The sequence below is a fragment of the Electrona antarctica genome (genome assembly GCF_951216825.1).
Source record: "Electrona antarctica genome assembly, chromosome: 12".
NCBI lineage: Eukaryota > Metazoa > Chordata > Actinopteri > Myctophiformes > Myctophidae > Electrona > Electrona antarctica.
This window is the reverse complement of record NC_136793.1, coordinates 34,619,847-34,633,840: the sequence shown is the minus strand read 5'-3', so window position 1 is coordinate 34,633,840 and position 13,994 is coordinate 34,619,847. Positions and strand designations below refer to the sequence as shown.

General features: G+C 41.0%; 1 protein-coding gene across 1 annotated transcript in view; it reads left to right on the top strand.

Annotated features, from left to right (window-relative positions):
* The window catches only part of abca2 (ATP-binding cassette, sub-family A (ABC1), member 2), a 96,906-nt gene that overhangs the window by 26,912 nt on the left and 56,000 nt on the right, over positions 1 to 13,994 (top strand). Inside the window, exons 2-3 of the mRNA XM_079516617.1 lie at positions 4,444 to 4,537; positions 11,585 to 11,696. Coding sequence (XP_079372743.1) covers positions 4,444 to 4,537; positions 11,585 to 11,696 — 206 coding nt within the window. The remainder of the gene's footprint in view (positions 1 to 4,443; positions 4,538 to 11,584; positions 11,697 to 13,994) is intronic.

The following is a 13,994-nucleotide window of genomic DNA, read 5'->3' as shown; positions in this document are numbered from 1 at the left end:
AAAAAAGCCTGTGTTCGTTGGTGTGGTGGGTTGTCGCTTTTCATTAGGCTGTGTACCGGCTGTGCCGACTTCCCTGCTGTGTGTCAAACTTCTGAATCTGAACCTATCAATTATTTTGCTGATTTACTTAGAGAGAGACATGTCTTGTTTTCTTTCTCCAAGTCTGTCTGGTTCAATCTCTTCTTGACAAACGCACACTTGAGACAGAGAGTGGCTGTGGTACCCACCCACCCACCCACCCACACACACACAGCCTGCTCTCTTTCTCTCACTCACATGGACACGCACGCCCGCCCGCTCTCTCACCTGCAACATCTTTCAGTCACTTATCCATCTGTCCTCTCCCTCTGATGACTCAGCATCCTGTACAGATGGCCTCACCCACCTTTGTGTGTGTGTGTGTGTGTGTGTGTGTGTGTGTGTGTGTGTGTGTGTGTGTGTGTGTGTGTGTGTGTGTGTGTGTGTGTGTGTGTGTGTGTGTGTGTGTGTGTGTGTGTGTGTGTGTGTGTGTACATGTGTGCATGCATGCGTGCGTGCGTATGCTTGTGTGTGAAATTGGTTTTGCACTCATTCCCAAAAGCTTTTGCATTTTACGAGAGAGAGAGAGAGAGAGAGAGAGAGAGAGAGAGAGAGAGAGAGAGAGAGAGAGAGAGAGAGAGAGAGAGAGAGAGAGAGAGAGAGAGAGAGAGAGAGAGAGAGAGAGAGTATAACAGACAGACAGACAGAAAATAATGTATATTGTATAACAATGTATAACAGACAGACAGACAGTGTGGGAGGCACATAAACAGGGGAAGACAGAAAGGCCATGGTACTCCAGCTGACACCACAGACCTACCACACACAACTGACTGAGACTGCTCTGAGATAGGCCTTGTTTACAGGCTAACTATCTGAACTGGTGTCATTTGCACGCACGCACGCACGCACGCACGCACGCACGCACGCACGCACGCACGCACGCACGCAGGCACACAGTCTTACCATCGTATCTCAGTCAGCAATCTGGGAACCCATTGTTTTTGCCTCTGGGGGCACAACCTCCTTTTTGTGTTTAACGGGAACTCGGGTTCCTCCTTTTTTCAGTCCACTTCCTTCCGAGTACTTCTGTGTTTATTCCTACTAACAACATTAGATGATTAAGGCGATAGAGCTGAGAGAGTCTTGAGAGATTACTCATTTACTATACAGATTATATGTGCAAAGTTTCATGCCAATCGGACAGTGCTTTCATGATTTGTGGCATTTTGTACAAAACTGGCGACTCCCGCAAACTTTGGAAGCCAACTGTAGCCAATCAGAATGGAATATGAGAAATCCGACAGATATACAGCATCTTGATCACATGACTACAGAGATGCTGATTTGCCAATTAGCAGGTATGACAAAGGTAGAGGTACTGTATGGACTAAATCAGTAGGAGTCCGACGGACGGACAGACTCACAGGATCCATAACATAATCCCTCGTCTTCGGCCTGACGGGGATAATGAGCAGAATAGCAGAAAAGACCAAAGCAGTAGATGTCGAGTACGTGGTTGCTTTAAAACACATTTAAATGGCTGAATTAACTTGGTGCTTTCCACTATCGATCCACAGCATCATAATACATTAGCTTGTGGTTGAGGCTGAAGGGACTAGGGAGTTTATAGAGAGCCTGGATGTACTATTCTCAAATACCCCCTTTTTCTTCTTCTTCTTCTTTTTTTTACCTGAAGTATGCTTTTCAAATGTGGAGTATGCAGTCTGAGAGGGTTCGAATTTTTGCTTGGACTTGATAATTATTCATTTGTAATAGTTTGGAAGCTCTTTTTAATGGTTTACCTCTCAGTTTGGTGAAAATGTTTTCACGTTTTTTTTATTGTGGTTATCGTGGAAACATGTGCTGTGCATGCATGTGCAATTCAATTCAATTCAATTCAATTCAATTCAATTCAATTCAATTCAATTCAATTCAATTCAATTCAATTCAATTCAATTCAAAGGAGCTTTATTGGCATGAGAAAACATACGTTTACATTGCCAAAGCAAGTGTCAAAATACAATAAAAACTGTTGAAAATGGAGAAAGTATGTACAGTTGGAGTGGGTACAGAATTTTGTAAACAGAGCTATGTCACATTGTTACATGTTTTACACTATACAGGATATGAAGCTTTTCTGAAACAAATAGCATTTTTTTGCAGTCACTTAAACAAGATGTGTGCACTTAAACAAGATTCTCCGGTGTGTATTGTGTGTATGCACTTAGGCATATTTGCAAGTGTGCACAAAATACACTCTGCACACATCCCTTTAAAAAATTATAAAATAGATAGCTGTGCACTTTTATTGCCAACACCACAGCACCACTTTCATCAAATCGGTAGCAGGCAGCTTTGCAGAGCTGTGGTGGTGAAGCTTTTGGCAAGCATGTCTTCTTAGCAGATGGGACAGCCTTCACACCCCAGTCCCAGATCTGAAAGATCGATACCTGACACTAAGCAAACTCAACTCAATCCGTTCATCACCTGATACATGAGCAAGGCAATGGGAATCGACAAGGAGATTTTTCGCCACAGAGGTCTGTGACTGAGTTTAACCGTGTAGTAAAAAATGTAAAGGGCAAACTAGAAAAGTGCTGGACTGCCATTCTGTGAGTGTTTTGCTTTGAGACGTTGCTTGTAGTCTTGTGAGATGACGTTCTCTCTCACGTCTTCCCTGTGAGGAGGTCATAATTTCTTGTCCCTTCTATGGATTACCTGACACTGTTATCCACAAGGGAATAGCAGGTAATCCACTCCCCTTATATGTTCTTTATAGAGACCGACAGCAGGAGAGGGAGACAGCATTTGAGAGACCCTTTAACAGCTTGAATGCCTACGATTTACGACCGTCTTTCAGGCTAGACGGCCTATGTTTAAAGTTACCTTTGAACAGCCAGTGCACCGATCTCTGAGTTGCTTGTCATGAAAATCCACTTTAAAACGATGTAGTGTTGAAAAATATTCCAAAGTGCCGACCACAACAACAGACCCGACGGGGCAGCCGTACACTTCTAGGCACCTCTCCCATTGTAAACAATGGGGACTCAATTTCCCATAACCCTTTGCACGTCGGAGCGACGGACCTTTTTGCGATGGCGTCATCAAAACGCGTCTCATATCCCATTCTGTCCGGTGGATTGCCCGTAATACCCCGTATGACTTAAAACTGATTAAAAACGTGGATTAAACAACTGAATTGAAGTCAAAGTGCAATTTTTTTGCGGGAGGGGCCTAGTTTGCACAAAATGCCAGAAATCATAAATGTAGTGTGCGATTGGCTGTGAAACTTTGCATACATACTCAAATGTTTCAAATCGGTGGGGATCTGCACACCGAGGAGAGCACTTTTCTAATTTATGTATGTTATTCCGTTGCCTATGTACTATAGATTAAAACTTACAAAAAATAAAAACTTAAAACCATGCCCAATGGGAGCTGGTCTATCTGGACAGAACAGCTGGGTCTGTTCCGCTCAACCCTCAGCCCCGGAGCTGCAAGATTACACTGATTTGTATAACCTTAATAAGTAAGCATAAACAAACTGCTTCACAAGAACAATGTTGGTGTAACTGAGATATTCACTGAGAAATATACAGTATCCTATATTAAAATGACCTAATGGGTAATGTGGTCGGTCAGTCGGTGGACCAGCAAAACCAAGTCAAATCTGTTGCATTCTCCCTTGTGAAAGCCACGTTAAGGAGTGTAGAGAACAATGCAACGCGGCTGTCTCTTTGAACCAGACTGAGGAATGAGATAGGAGGAAGTGTTCCAGGTTTCTCACTTAGAAACAGAGCTGTTCCACACTTGTTGAAGAAGGCTTAAATTAACTTGTATTATACAGTACATTGTCATCAACCCAAATCTACTGTTGGCCCTGCTGATTTTCATGACATCTGTCTCATTATAAGCATCCCATGTAAATACAGTTTTACAATTAGTCTGCGCATCCTCATGGCCAGAGTTGGAAACGACTCACTGTGGCAACGCTGCAACGTGTTTCAGCATCAGCTTAGGGTAGAACATTTGCAACATTATCTTATTTCTGAATATGTTATGGCTGCTGCTGCAGGGTGGAATACGACTATGAACCATGGGGAAGATGGGATGTACGCATTCAAATGTCAGCTCTTCTCGTGTGGCTTGCTGACACTGTATAATTCTGATAAATGTGTGTGTGTGTGTGTGTGTGTGTGTGTGTGTGTGTGTGTGTGTGTGTGTGTGTGTGTGTGTGTGTGTGTGTGTGTGTGTGTGTGTGTGTGTGCGCACGCGTGCGTGCGTGCGCGTGTTATTCTTTATCACAAACTGTTTAATTGACAGACATGAAAACTTCTCTCTTCCCTCCTTTCCCCTCTCTCTCTCTCTCTCTCTCTCTCTCTCTCTCTCTCTCTCTCTCTCTCTCTCTCACTCTCTCCCCAGTGGGTGTTGGCCTTTGAGATCTTCATCCCTTTGGTCCTCTTCTTCATCTTGTTGGGTCTTAGAGTGAAGAAACCAGCCATCTCTGTGAAGGAAGGTAGGGAGAAGCTGTTGAAGCAAGGATGGGATTTGCTGTGGCATCTTTCCTATATTTTGTTTGTCATATATGTATTTTATTTATTTTGTGCTTTTGTTTAGTACTGTGCATAATTGAAGACGTATTGATTTGTGATACACATACATTTCTAGAGACACATGAATGTGTTTCGATTTGGCATGAGTAATGTGTATCCCATCCTTTTGGATGGTTTGGTTTCGGTCATCGTCTGTTGCACCCAATTTTGTTGGTCCATTGTTTTGTATTTTTCTGTTATTGATCTGCCTTTTTCTTGTCTTTTTAATTTGTACTTCTGTGTCTGTTTCAACCGTTCAACTTTCTCTCCATCTGTCTCTCTTCTGGGTTTCTCTGTTATTTCTCTGTTGTTTTTTTGTGACGGTGCATGCCGTGTGTTGACTGCATGCTGGATGGAGCAGTGTGTAAGTGTCAAAGTCACTTTTTTAATCTCCCATCTTGATCCTGACTGACTCACTCATTCATGACTAATTTAATCCTTTCAATTCCTCAACAAGGATGTGTTAATCCTACCCGACGGAGGGTGTGTTCCTGTTTGTGTGTGTGTGTGTGTGTGTGTGTGTGTGTGTGTGTGTGTGTGTGTGTGTGTGTGTGTGTGTGTGTGTGTGTGTGTGTGTGTCACTGCCAACAGGCCTCTGTGTGTACTGTTATCTATAAGAGTGTGTGTGACACCAGACCTACGTGTATATTTCCACGCACACACAAGCACAAGTGTGCCAGAGTACGTAGATTAATTTGTGCTGTATTGCATCGTGTGTCTGTGTGTGTTGAAATATGATCTCCACTTGCGAGCGTGTTTCTTCTTCCTAATGGCGTCACCTGTCTGCATGTTGTCAGCTCTGTGCTGACAAAGTTCTATCCAACCCACTGGGCCCAGATCTGTCACCTCCACAGAACAGATCCAATGTATCAAGAAGATGCTGCTAAACAGCCTCCTTGTACCCTGGTTTACTGCTTCCAGGCAAACAATATGCACACACAAAACACCACACTGGGAAATCCTCAATTAATTGAAGTATGTAAGTTACACAGTTACAAATGGATAAATTAACACTGCGGATTGTGTAGTTAAGGCTGTAGCATACTCCAAATTAACATTCATTTTGTTCGGCTTTAGCAGATTAATAAGAACAAAATGCCGTCCTGAGAACGAAAATCTTGTACCTCCAAGAGTTTATAACTCGCCAAACTCTGACAAACTTTGTCAGAATTGGAAGGTGTGTGTGATTTATTTTGTTTTGTTTCCGCATTCTGCCCAAAGCTTGATTCTACCAGCAGAGAGTTTTGAAGAGAGAGCGGTTACGACTATAAAATAGTTTTGTCCTCCTAGAACTTTGTTCAGTTCAGAAAGCCATGCCGAAGCTGGAAAAGGGTTGGCGTTGTTTGAACTTGAAGTAGAGCCTTGAATTGGGAATGGGATCCTGCTGGACCCAACACAAATCTCACTGAAGCGCCCGGGTTTTAAATGGCTGTGGCTGGGAATGGTCTGTAAAAACAAAAACAAAAAAGTGGGTCTTGCAATAAACTGGCTGAAGGAGATCAAAGCAGGAGATAACAATGCAGAAGCAAAGCAATAAATAATATACCGGTAGGTCTGACACAATTCTCAACTAGAAAAAGTGCTCCTCAGAGCACAGGTCTCTACCAGGTCAGGAACGTTAGTTGTGGGTGTGCATTGTTTGGTATTAAGTGATACATAGAAGTAGCAGTTAATAGACAATAACTTACAGTAGATGGAACTCGTAGTGTGTTGTAGGTAGAGGATTTATTATGATAGGATCACAAAGAAAAACAGTACAAGGTTGATGTGTTGTGTACCGAGTTGCATGATATTTTGATACAATTTGAAGGAGTAATATAAAAAATGTGTTTCACATAAGTCTGCCTCCTGGTGGCGCTATAAAAGGCAGATTTGAAAAATGCATGCCACACCATGAGGCTGATTTGAAACATTTCAAGTGGCATTTCTTCCTCTGACTAGTGTGCGTGCAAAATTTCACGGATGCCATCCAAGGAGTGTGTGTGTACAGTTCGCTGCGATCAAGCCAACGGTGCTGGAGATGATCTGTTCACAGACAGACACTCGGACGGACGGACATGGTGTCAATCCGGTAGTCTCCCCATGCCTTCGGCATGGTGGAGATCGTTAAATGCAGAGGAGAACATATACAGTATGTATCAACTATAAGCTATTGTTCAGTAGCCTAATATAAGCCTGTGTCGCTGTCCATGGTGCTGTAATGTCTCTCTCTCTCTCTCTCTCTCTCTCTCTCTCTCTCTCTCTCTCTCTCTCTCTCTCTCTCTCATTCTGTGTTTCTGTTTGGGTCCTAATGGAAATATTGTCAGTCTAGTCAAGTCCGTACATAAATGTAGCTCTGGTCCGGAGTGGGGGTCAGAAATGAACTGTGCGTTGTCCTAAAATAAGCTATTGCGGGTGCGGGCGGGAATGGTCAGGAATGGAATGGGAGCGAAAACAGTCCCGCACAAAGCTCTAGTTTGGAGTATGCTGCAGCCTTTACTTTTACTATCCAGATTAAAAGTACAGCAAGTACAATTACGCAAAAGCAATGCTAAAAGGATAAGGATAACAGAAAAGTCCCTGAGGGCTTGTTTCTATTGTCCGATGGACAGATGGACAAGAAGCATTTTTTACATGAACACAAACACAGTTTAGCGATGATGTGACATCACCATCGGCATCTACTTACAAAAAGTGTCAACATTTTGGCACATACTGTATGATCAAAAACAGAATGACTGTTGTGTTAACTTTAGACTGATTAGTAGTCTCCATGGAAACATGCACCTACAGTAATGTCACCCTGCCATAGAGGAACATGCTCGCTGAACTGAAAAACATGAATTGTGCTAAATATATACAGTGCATATATTTGCAAATCTAAAACTGCATTTCACCTCTAAAACTAAATGGTATACATGTGACGATGCACCTGCGTTATGGCTGCACAATCTAGTGACAATTCCAACTCCAAACCAATCCTTTGGGATTTTTATGTTTTGCTGATTATGTACAATATGGAATACACGTAGACGAATTGTTGTCTAGGTTTTCTTTATTCCATATTTAGAACTGTACTGTGTGCTTAAGATCTAATCAGTTTGAATAAAGTACAATATGAACGTCCTGCCAGATTTCAACAACACACTACCAGACCACCATGTTTAGAAAGCTTTCTGGCAGGATACAAATTTTCATTTTTACAATTATAGTAGTGCAGCCCTAGCTTGTCCAGGTGTTTCTGTCTTACTGTGTGTAATTTAATCTTAAATAATTGCTGTCTGACTCATGCTGTGTGTCTGTCTCTGTGATGACTGATGACAGCTTCTGACTTATTATTCCTGATATTCAGCTCCTCTGACATACAGTTAGTGCCAGTGGTGTAAAGTAACTAAGTACATTTACTCGTGTCTGTACTTAAGTATTTCCAATTTTCTGTACTGTTACTTACTTACTTACTTCCACTCCACCACATCTCAGTAGAGGCAATTATTATATAGTACTCCTCCACTACAATTATTTGAAAACTTCAGATATACTATAGTTACTTTGTAGATTTTGATTATTTTACAAAACATACTGTACTGTACATTACCCACTTCAGCCCTAAATACATTTCAGCGCATTTGTAAATAGCCGATCTACAAGCTCACAATGCATCACGATGCGACACATTGTGAGCGTAGTTGTGCTATTTTCAAAAGATTGTTTTATTCATTTGAAAACTTGTGAAATTCTGCATAATGAGTACTTTCTACTTTTAGCACTTCAAAAATATTTTGATACCAATACTTTTGAATTTTGAATTCCGGACTTTTACTTGTAACAGTATTTCTACAAGTAAAATAATAACTATTTCCACTATTGGTTAGTGCTCCACACGCCACCCTGGTTCCATACTGCAAGTCAACAACCCCCTTTCCCCTGCAGTCCCATTGCCCTGAGTACCACAGACGAATAACAGTCTAAGTCCACACTATTGATCCATAATATATAAATGATAGAAAAGGGTTCAGGGCAACGAGGCCTTTTCGTGGAGGGGTCAGTCTGAAATTTGGACTTAGACTGTTTTTCGTCTGTGGACATGACCTTAATCTTCAGCTCATTGGCCAGAGAGATGACAGATGTCTGTGAATTTTACTCGCTTGCCTTTCAGATTTACTCTTAAATGGCGAGTAGGCTGGCCACTGATTATTGATCGCTTTTTTTTCCTTTCTTTTTTTTTTAACTTTATTTAACCAGTAAAAACACATTGAGACTGTGTCTCTTTTACAAGTGGGAACTGGCCAAGAGGCAGAAATAAAATAAATTACACTTCAATACTACATCATAAATGGAACAGCAAATAAAAATCCATAATACACCTCAAAGTATCTATGAAATAAATACAACAAATCACCAAAGTCCTAATCTTTTAGTAGCAGGGCAAAATACACAATATACAAAATCTAAACCGAAATAATAAATATAGGCATGAACATAGGCTAGTACATATCCAAACATGTGCAGATGTTGGACTGTACATCTAAGATCTAAGATCCCTAACATATTGCTTGATGGTGCAAGTGGTGTGCGTGCAGGAGGGCACTTCTTTACATTTATTGATTTATTTATTTTATACAGAGAGTAGGGAGAGCCAGGGCAGGTATAGGGAAGTTCTGTTGTGGTTGGCATGGAAGGAATACACATGGGCTAAAATGTTTATGTACAGTCACTGACAAACAAAAACGATACACACATTTATCATAACTCTCTCCTCCCCTCCCCATCCACGGCATGGGCCATCCATCCAACTCTTAATGTTGTTTTATACTCTTAAGACAGGAGTTAATAATTGATGTAGTACAAAAAGACACATTTACAAGGCATTTATGCTCCAACAAAGTGTCTGGAGATGTCTTTTTCATGAGCTGTCATTTGACAACTCTCAGCTGTCATCTCCATGGCAACAAGCTGAAAGCCTCTGGTTCATATTCCAGATAGTCTTTGATATGTCATTGGCATCAACTGAGCACTTGGCTGAGCAAACCAATGAAAATGTAAAGCCAGTGACAAATGTTTGTAACTGTATAACTTTTAATACTGTCAGGCTACACGTTTCTTGGTCTATTTCACACCATTGTGACAGTGGTTGATTATACTGTAAACCAGCCTTCACTGTTGCAGAATGTGCTTTGCTATATAGGAAGTGCAGTGGGGTTATTCAATCTCTGGGTGAAGTCTCAAACAATGCACTGGTTGAAGTGACCAATACTAAACAAACTCCCTGTCCTGTATACTTCCAAGTGTCCAGTGTGCAGTGAACAGTGCTGCATAAAAAGGAAAGATCTATAATTAAAAAGCAGTCGTAAATGTGTGTTGTAATTTATGAAGGGTGCAATATCAATCAGCAAATTATTCATTACTTGAGCTTTTTTATTTGAACAATATTATGTTTTATCGATTTTTCCAATCTACAGAACCGACTTTTTATTATTGTAATAAAAAGTCATTTATTGTTCCCATTTATTTTTAGAGGAACAGATAGTTCCTGTTTGGATCTCTAACTTTAATTTATCATTTAATGTTATCAGGGTGTGGTTAAAGAAGGGAATATCCAATAGCAATTCAGCAAATTTCTGTTGCAGGATCAAATCCGTTCAGCACAGATGGGGGTCCGCTTATTAATTGCTAAGCACACTGAAAATAACTATTTTGAGGAATGGACATTAATAAAGTGAGGGCCTTAAAAACATTTGGTGCCTAGACCAGACGCTCAACAGGTCCATATGAGTACCCCACTATACTGACATTGACAACGCGCTACTGTATACTGTACCTCCTCTGTACCTACATCTGTGCCCATTCCTCTGTGTTAGAAGAAGCACCTGAGGTACAGTCGGAAAGTTCAAGTTTAAGTGCAACATACAGTAGGCTACACTGGTAAAAACCTTGAAAAACTCAAAAAGGTTAAATTCATTTAAATGTACTGGCTCAAAAGAAAGGAAAAAATAAACTGTCCATCACTGTAGTATATTGTTGGTGAACTTTTACTTCTCTTAGCTGATTTAAGACTTATATTTCTTAGTATAAATTGCTAGAAAATGTTGATGTATTATCAACAGAAGTGTATTCTTGCATTTGTAGTGCGAAGTCACATATGTGAGCTGAATACCTAAAATGTAAATGGAAAGCATAAGTGTATTTATATAGCTGATATAGCACTCCAGCACTGTTTTGAGAGAGCGATAACCAGAGGAGAATGGAGAGCATTACTTTTTCTCCTCTTCCCTGTGTGAGGATATAAACACAGCTAGCAGAAATAACACTGAAAAACCCTTGCATTGGTAACCATGAAATTAGATATTGTGTGTGTTAGCAAGAGCCAACGTATTTTGTTCCGTTCCTGTTCTTTCAGTCTCTCTTTCGCTCATACACAGACACACACACTCTTTTTAGTCTATCACCCTCTCTGGGGGGGAGCTTGTCCAGACAGCATTTACAGTGCAGACAAAAAAGAACAATATCACAAGGCCATTTTGTGCGACAGAATGATGAAAGTGCTATTTACTGGGCCTTGACATCTGAGAGTCTCTCTGGCCATTAGCTGCTGTGCTGTCGTATCTGTGATGGCTTGCCTTGTCGCTCTCTTTCTGTCTAACTCTTAACTTTCTCCTCCTCTTTCTCTTCCTTTTTCATCGTTTGGTTTTGACCTTTGAATCTTTTCTTTTCTCTTATTGACTACTACACTCCCTACCTGCTTGTCAACCCTAATCTCCTCCGTACACCTCTCTCTCCTCTCTGCCCGACATCTCCTCCTTTCATCCGTCCTGTGTCTTTGCCTTCCCTTCCAAACCATTCTGTTCCAATACATTCTCCTCTCCCTGCCACTTCTCTGCCTTCTTTCTTTTGTCCATCTCTTCTCTGTTTGTGTTATGTTTTGTTTCTCTCCCTCTGCGTTCTTCTTTCCTCCATCCCTCCCGTCCTTCTACCCCCTCTCTTTCTTCCTCTAGCCTTCTACAGTTCAGCCCCGCTCACCTCAGCGGGCATCATTCCCATTATGCAGTCACTGTGTCCGGATGGACAGCGGGATGAGTTTGGCTTCCTACAGTACAAGAACTCTACGTGAGTCCACTCTGTTATTTTGAGGTTTAAGCTCAACTTTGGGGTTCAAAGGGCCAACTGGGTACTGGGTGGTTGCCAAGTGACCACCATCGGACACATGCATTGACACAGACAGAGACAAAATCCTAGTCATAACATGCACCCCCAGACCCCCATCAGACACTATATGCAGATCCACCATTTTTTGTTAACACAAAGGGAATCAGAATGTGGTTTATTTGGCATGCACACTTCGGAATCGGGCCGGCACCCTGGGTGCGTTCCTGTGGGTCTGGAACTAACCTTTTCTCTCTCCATCTCTAGTTCCTTCCTTCTCTCCCAACGTCCTTCCCTCCATTTCTATGATTCACAGCCCCTCTTCTCTCTCAATTACATTCCTCCCATCTTCCATAGCTAGTAAATTCCAAAATTAAATAAAATTTCACTATTTTTCCAGCTAGCCATGTTTTGAAGATGATTGTTTTTCTACTTTATTCAATAGAACATAAATGAGAGACAGGAAAGATCATAGATCATAGAAGGGGAATGATGTATAATATGGGGCTGAGCTCTAATCCAGTCCTTCACTAAGGCCCCACTGCAAGGACCATTTAACAGCCTATAGAAAAGTAGTCTCACTGTCTGTACTGTACTAAAGACAAAGGGCCAAATTCACAACGGAAATATACGACCAGGTGTAAATGAAATGCGTAAGAATATCGTATTTATCTGTCCAATCAAGCTCACAAGCCATTCACCACAGGTGGCGTAATGACTTAATTTGTGTGGATCGCCCGTGTATCTCATTTAGCCTCTTTCCCAAGCGATTGGCCTGGTGTTGCCTGGTATAATTGAGCTGATCTACCAGTTCACTGCATGAACTGGTAGATCAGCTTATTCTGACAGAAGCAATTGTCAACTGACTGAACGTTTAAAAAGTATAGACTATATACTCTCAGATAACGCAACTAGTTAACTTATTGATTTAAGTAAATTCAAGCTTAGGACCAAGGCTACTTACTTGGCAATTATATTATAAAAGCCCTTTCTATGGGGTAACAATTCACCTCACCTTTGCAGAGGTAAAAAAGATAGAAAAAAAAAGATATCAGATATATTTTTTTTATCAGAGCTGCATTGATTAATGCAGCTCTGATTAATATCTGAATCATGCCTGGGGAATTAATTTGTTCTGGCCACGTAGGCCTATAGCTATTTCATATGTAAAGAAGGGAACATCCCAGTTTTTAAATACGGTGCTGCTGGACCCAAAAAGTGATCACAATTAATGAAGAAAACAGTGGAATGTCCGCACATTTTATTTGAGGTTTGGGGACTATTAATTGATTCAGCATGAAGACTAAAGCCTTCTAAATAAATATACGCATGCCTCGATCACGGGTACACCACCCTCCGAGCTGACTTGGAAATTAGCTGATTTTACGACCAATGTCCATCAACGTCATGCCAAGTTCAATTTCATGAATTCCACACATAACGTGGCAATCCTCGTAAATGTCCGTACGCTCACGATATGAGCGTAAACGCTGTTGTGAATTTGGCCCAAAGGCCCTCATTTATCAATGGAGTGTAAATTCTGCCTTCAATTCGAGCGTGGGTTTTGGCGTACGGTCACGTTCTCGCTGTTCTCCACCAATGCAATGGTCTATATTCTCCAACCTTTTTTAATGAATATATTTTTGCACAGTTGTTTGTTTTTGTACATAAACTAAGATAAACTAAAAGAAGACAACAAACAGTGCCAAAATATTTAACATTGAATAATAATTGTCTGGTGAGTAAAAATGCACAAAAAAGTACAAAATATTTGTAGGAAATGCCAAAGAAGAAATGTGTGCATGTGCAGAAATGGTTACAATAAGATGTGTTGAAGAACTTGCTTTTTAGACAAATATTGGAGAACAGAGACAGTGGAAGTCTTTTAGCTTGAAGAAGGCCATCTTTATTCCAGTGAGTGAGTAACAAATGTACGTATAAGCACAGTCACTGAAGTACAGACAGCGGGCAATTCTCGATGGGCTGTTAACATTGTCCCTGAGGCACAGCTGCAACTAATGCACTGGTACAGAGCTTTGGCACCCCCAGCTTGGTGTTTAGAGTACAATAGTACAGCCATCCTCCCAGAAATGGCACAAGATAAGAAAAAATGCTCTGATTCTGTGGGGCCATTATGCAGATTGCAGCAGCAGAGTAAAAATAAAGTCCCAAATAAAATATAAGGAACTGTAATCGAATTGGCACAGGCAGAGAAAAGTGTACAAAGGTTGCATTAAATACAGAAAGAACACATTCAGGATC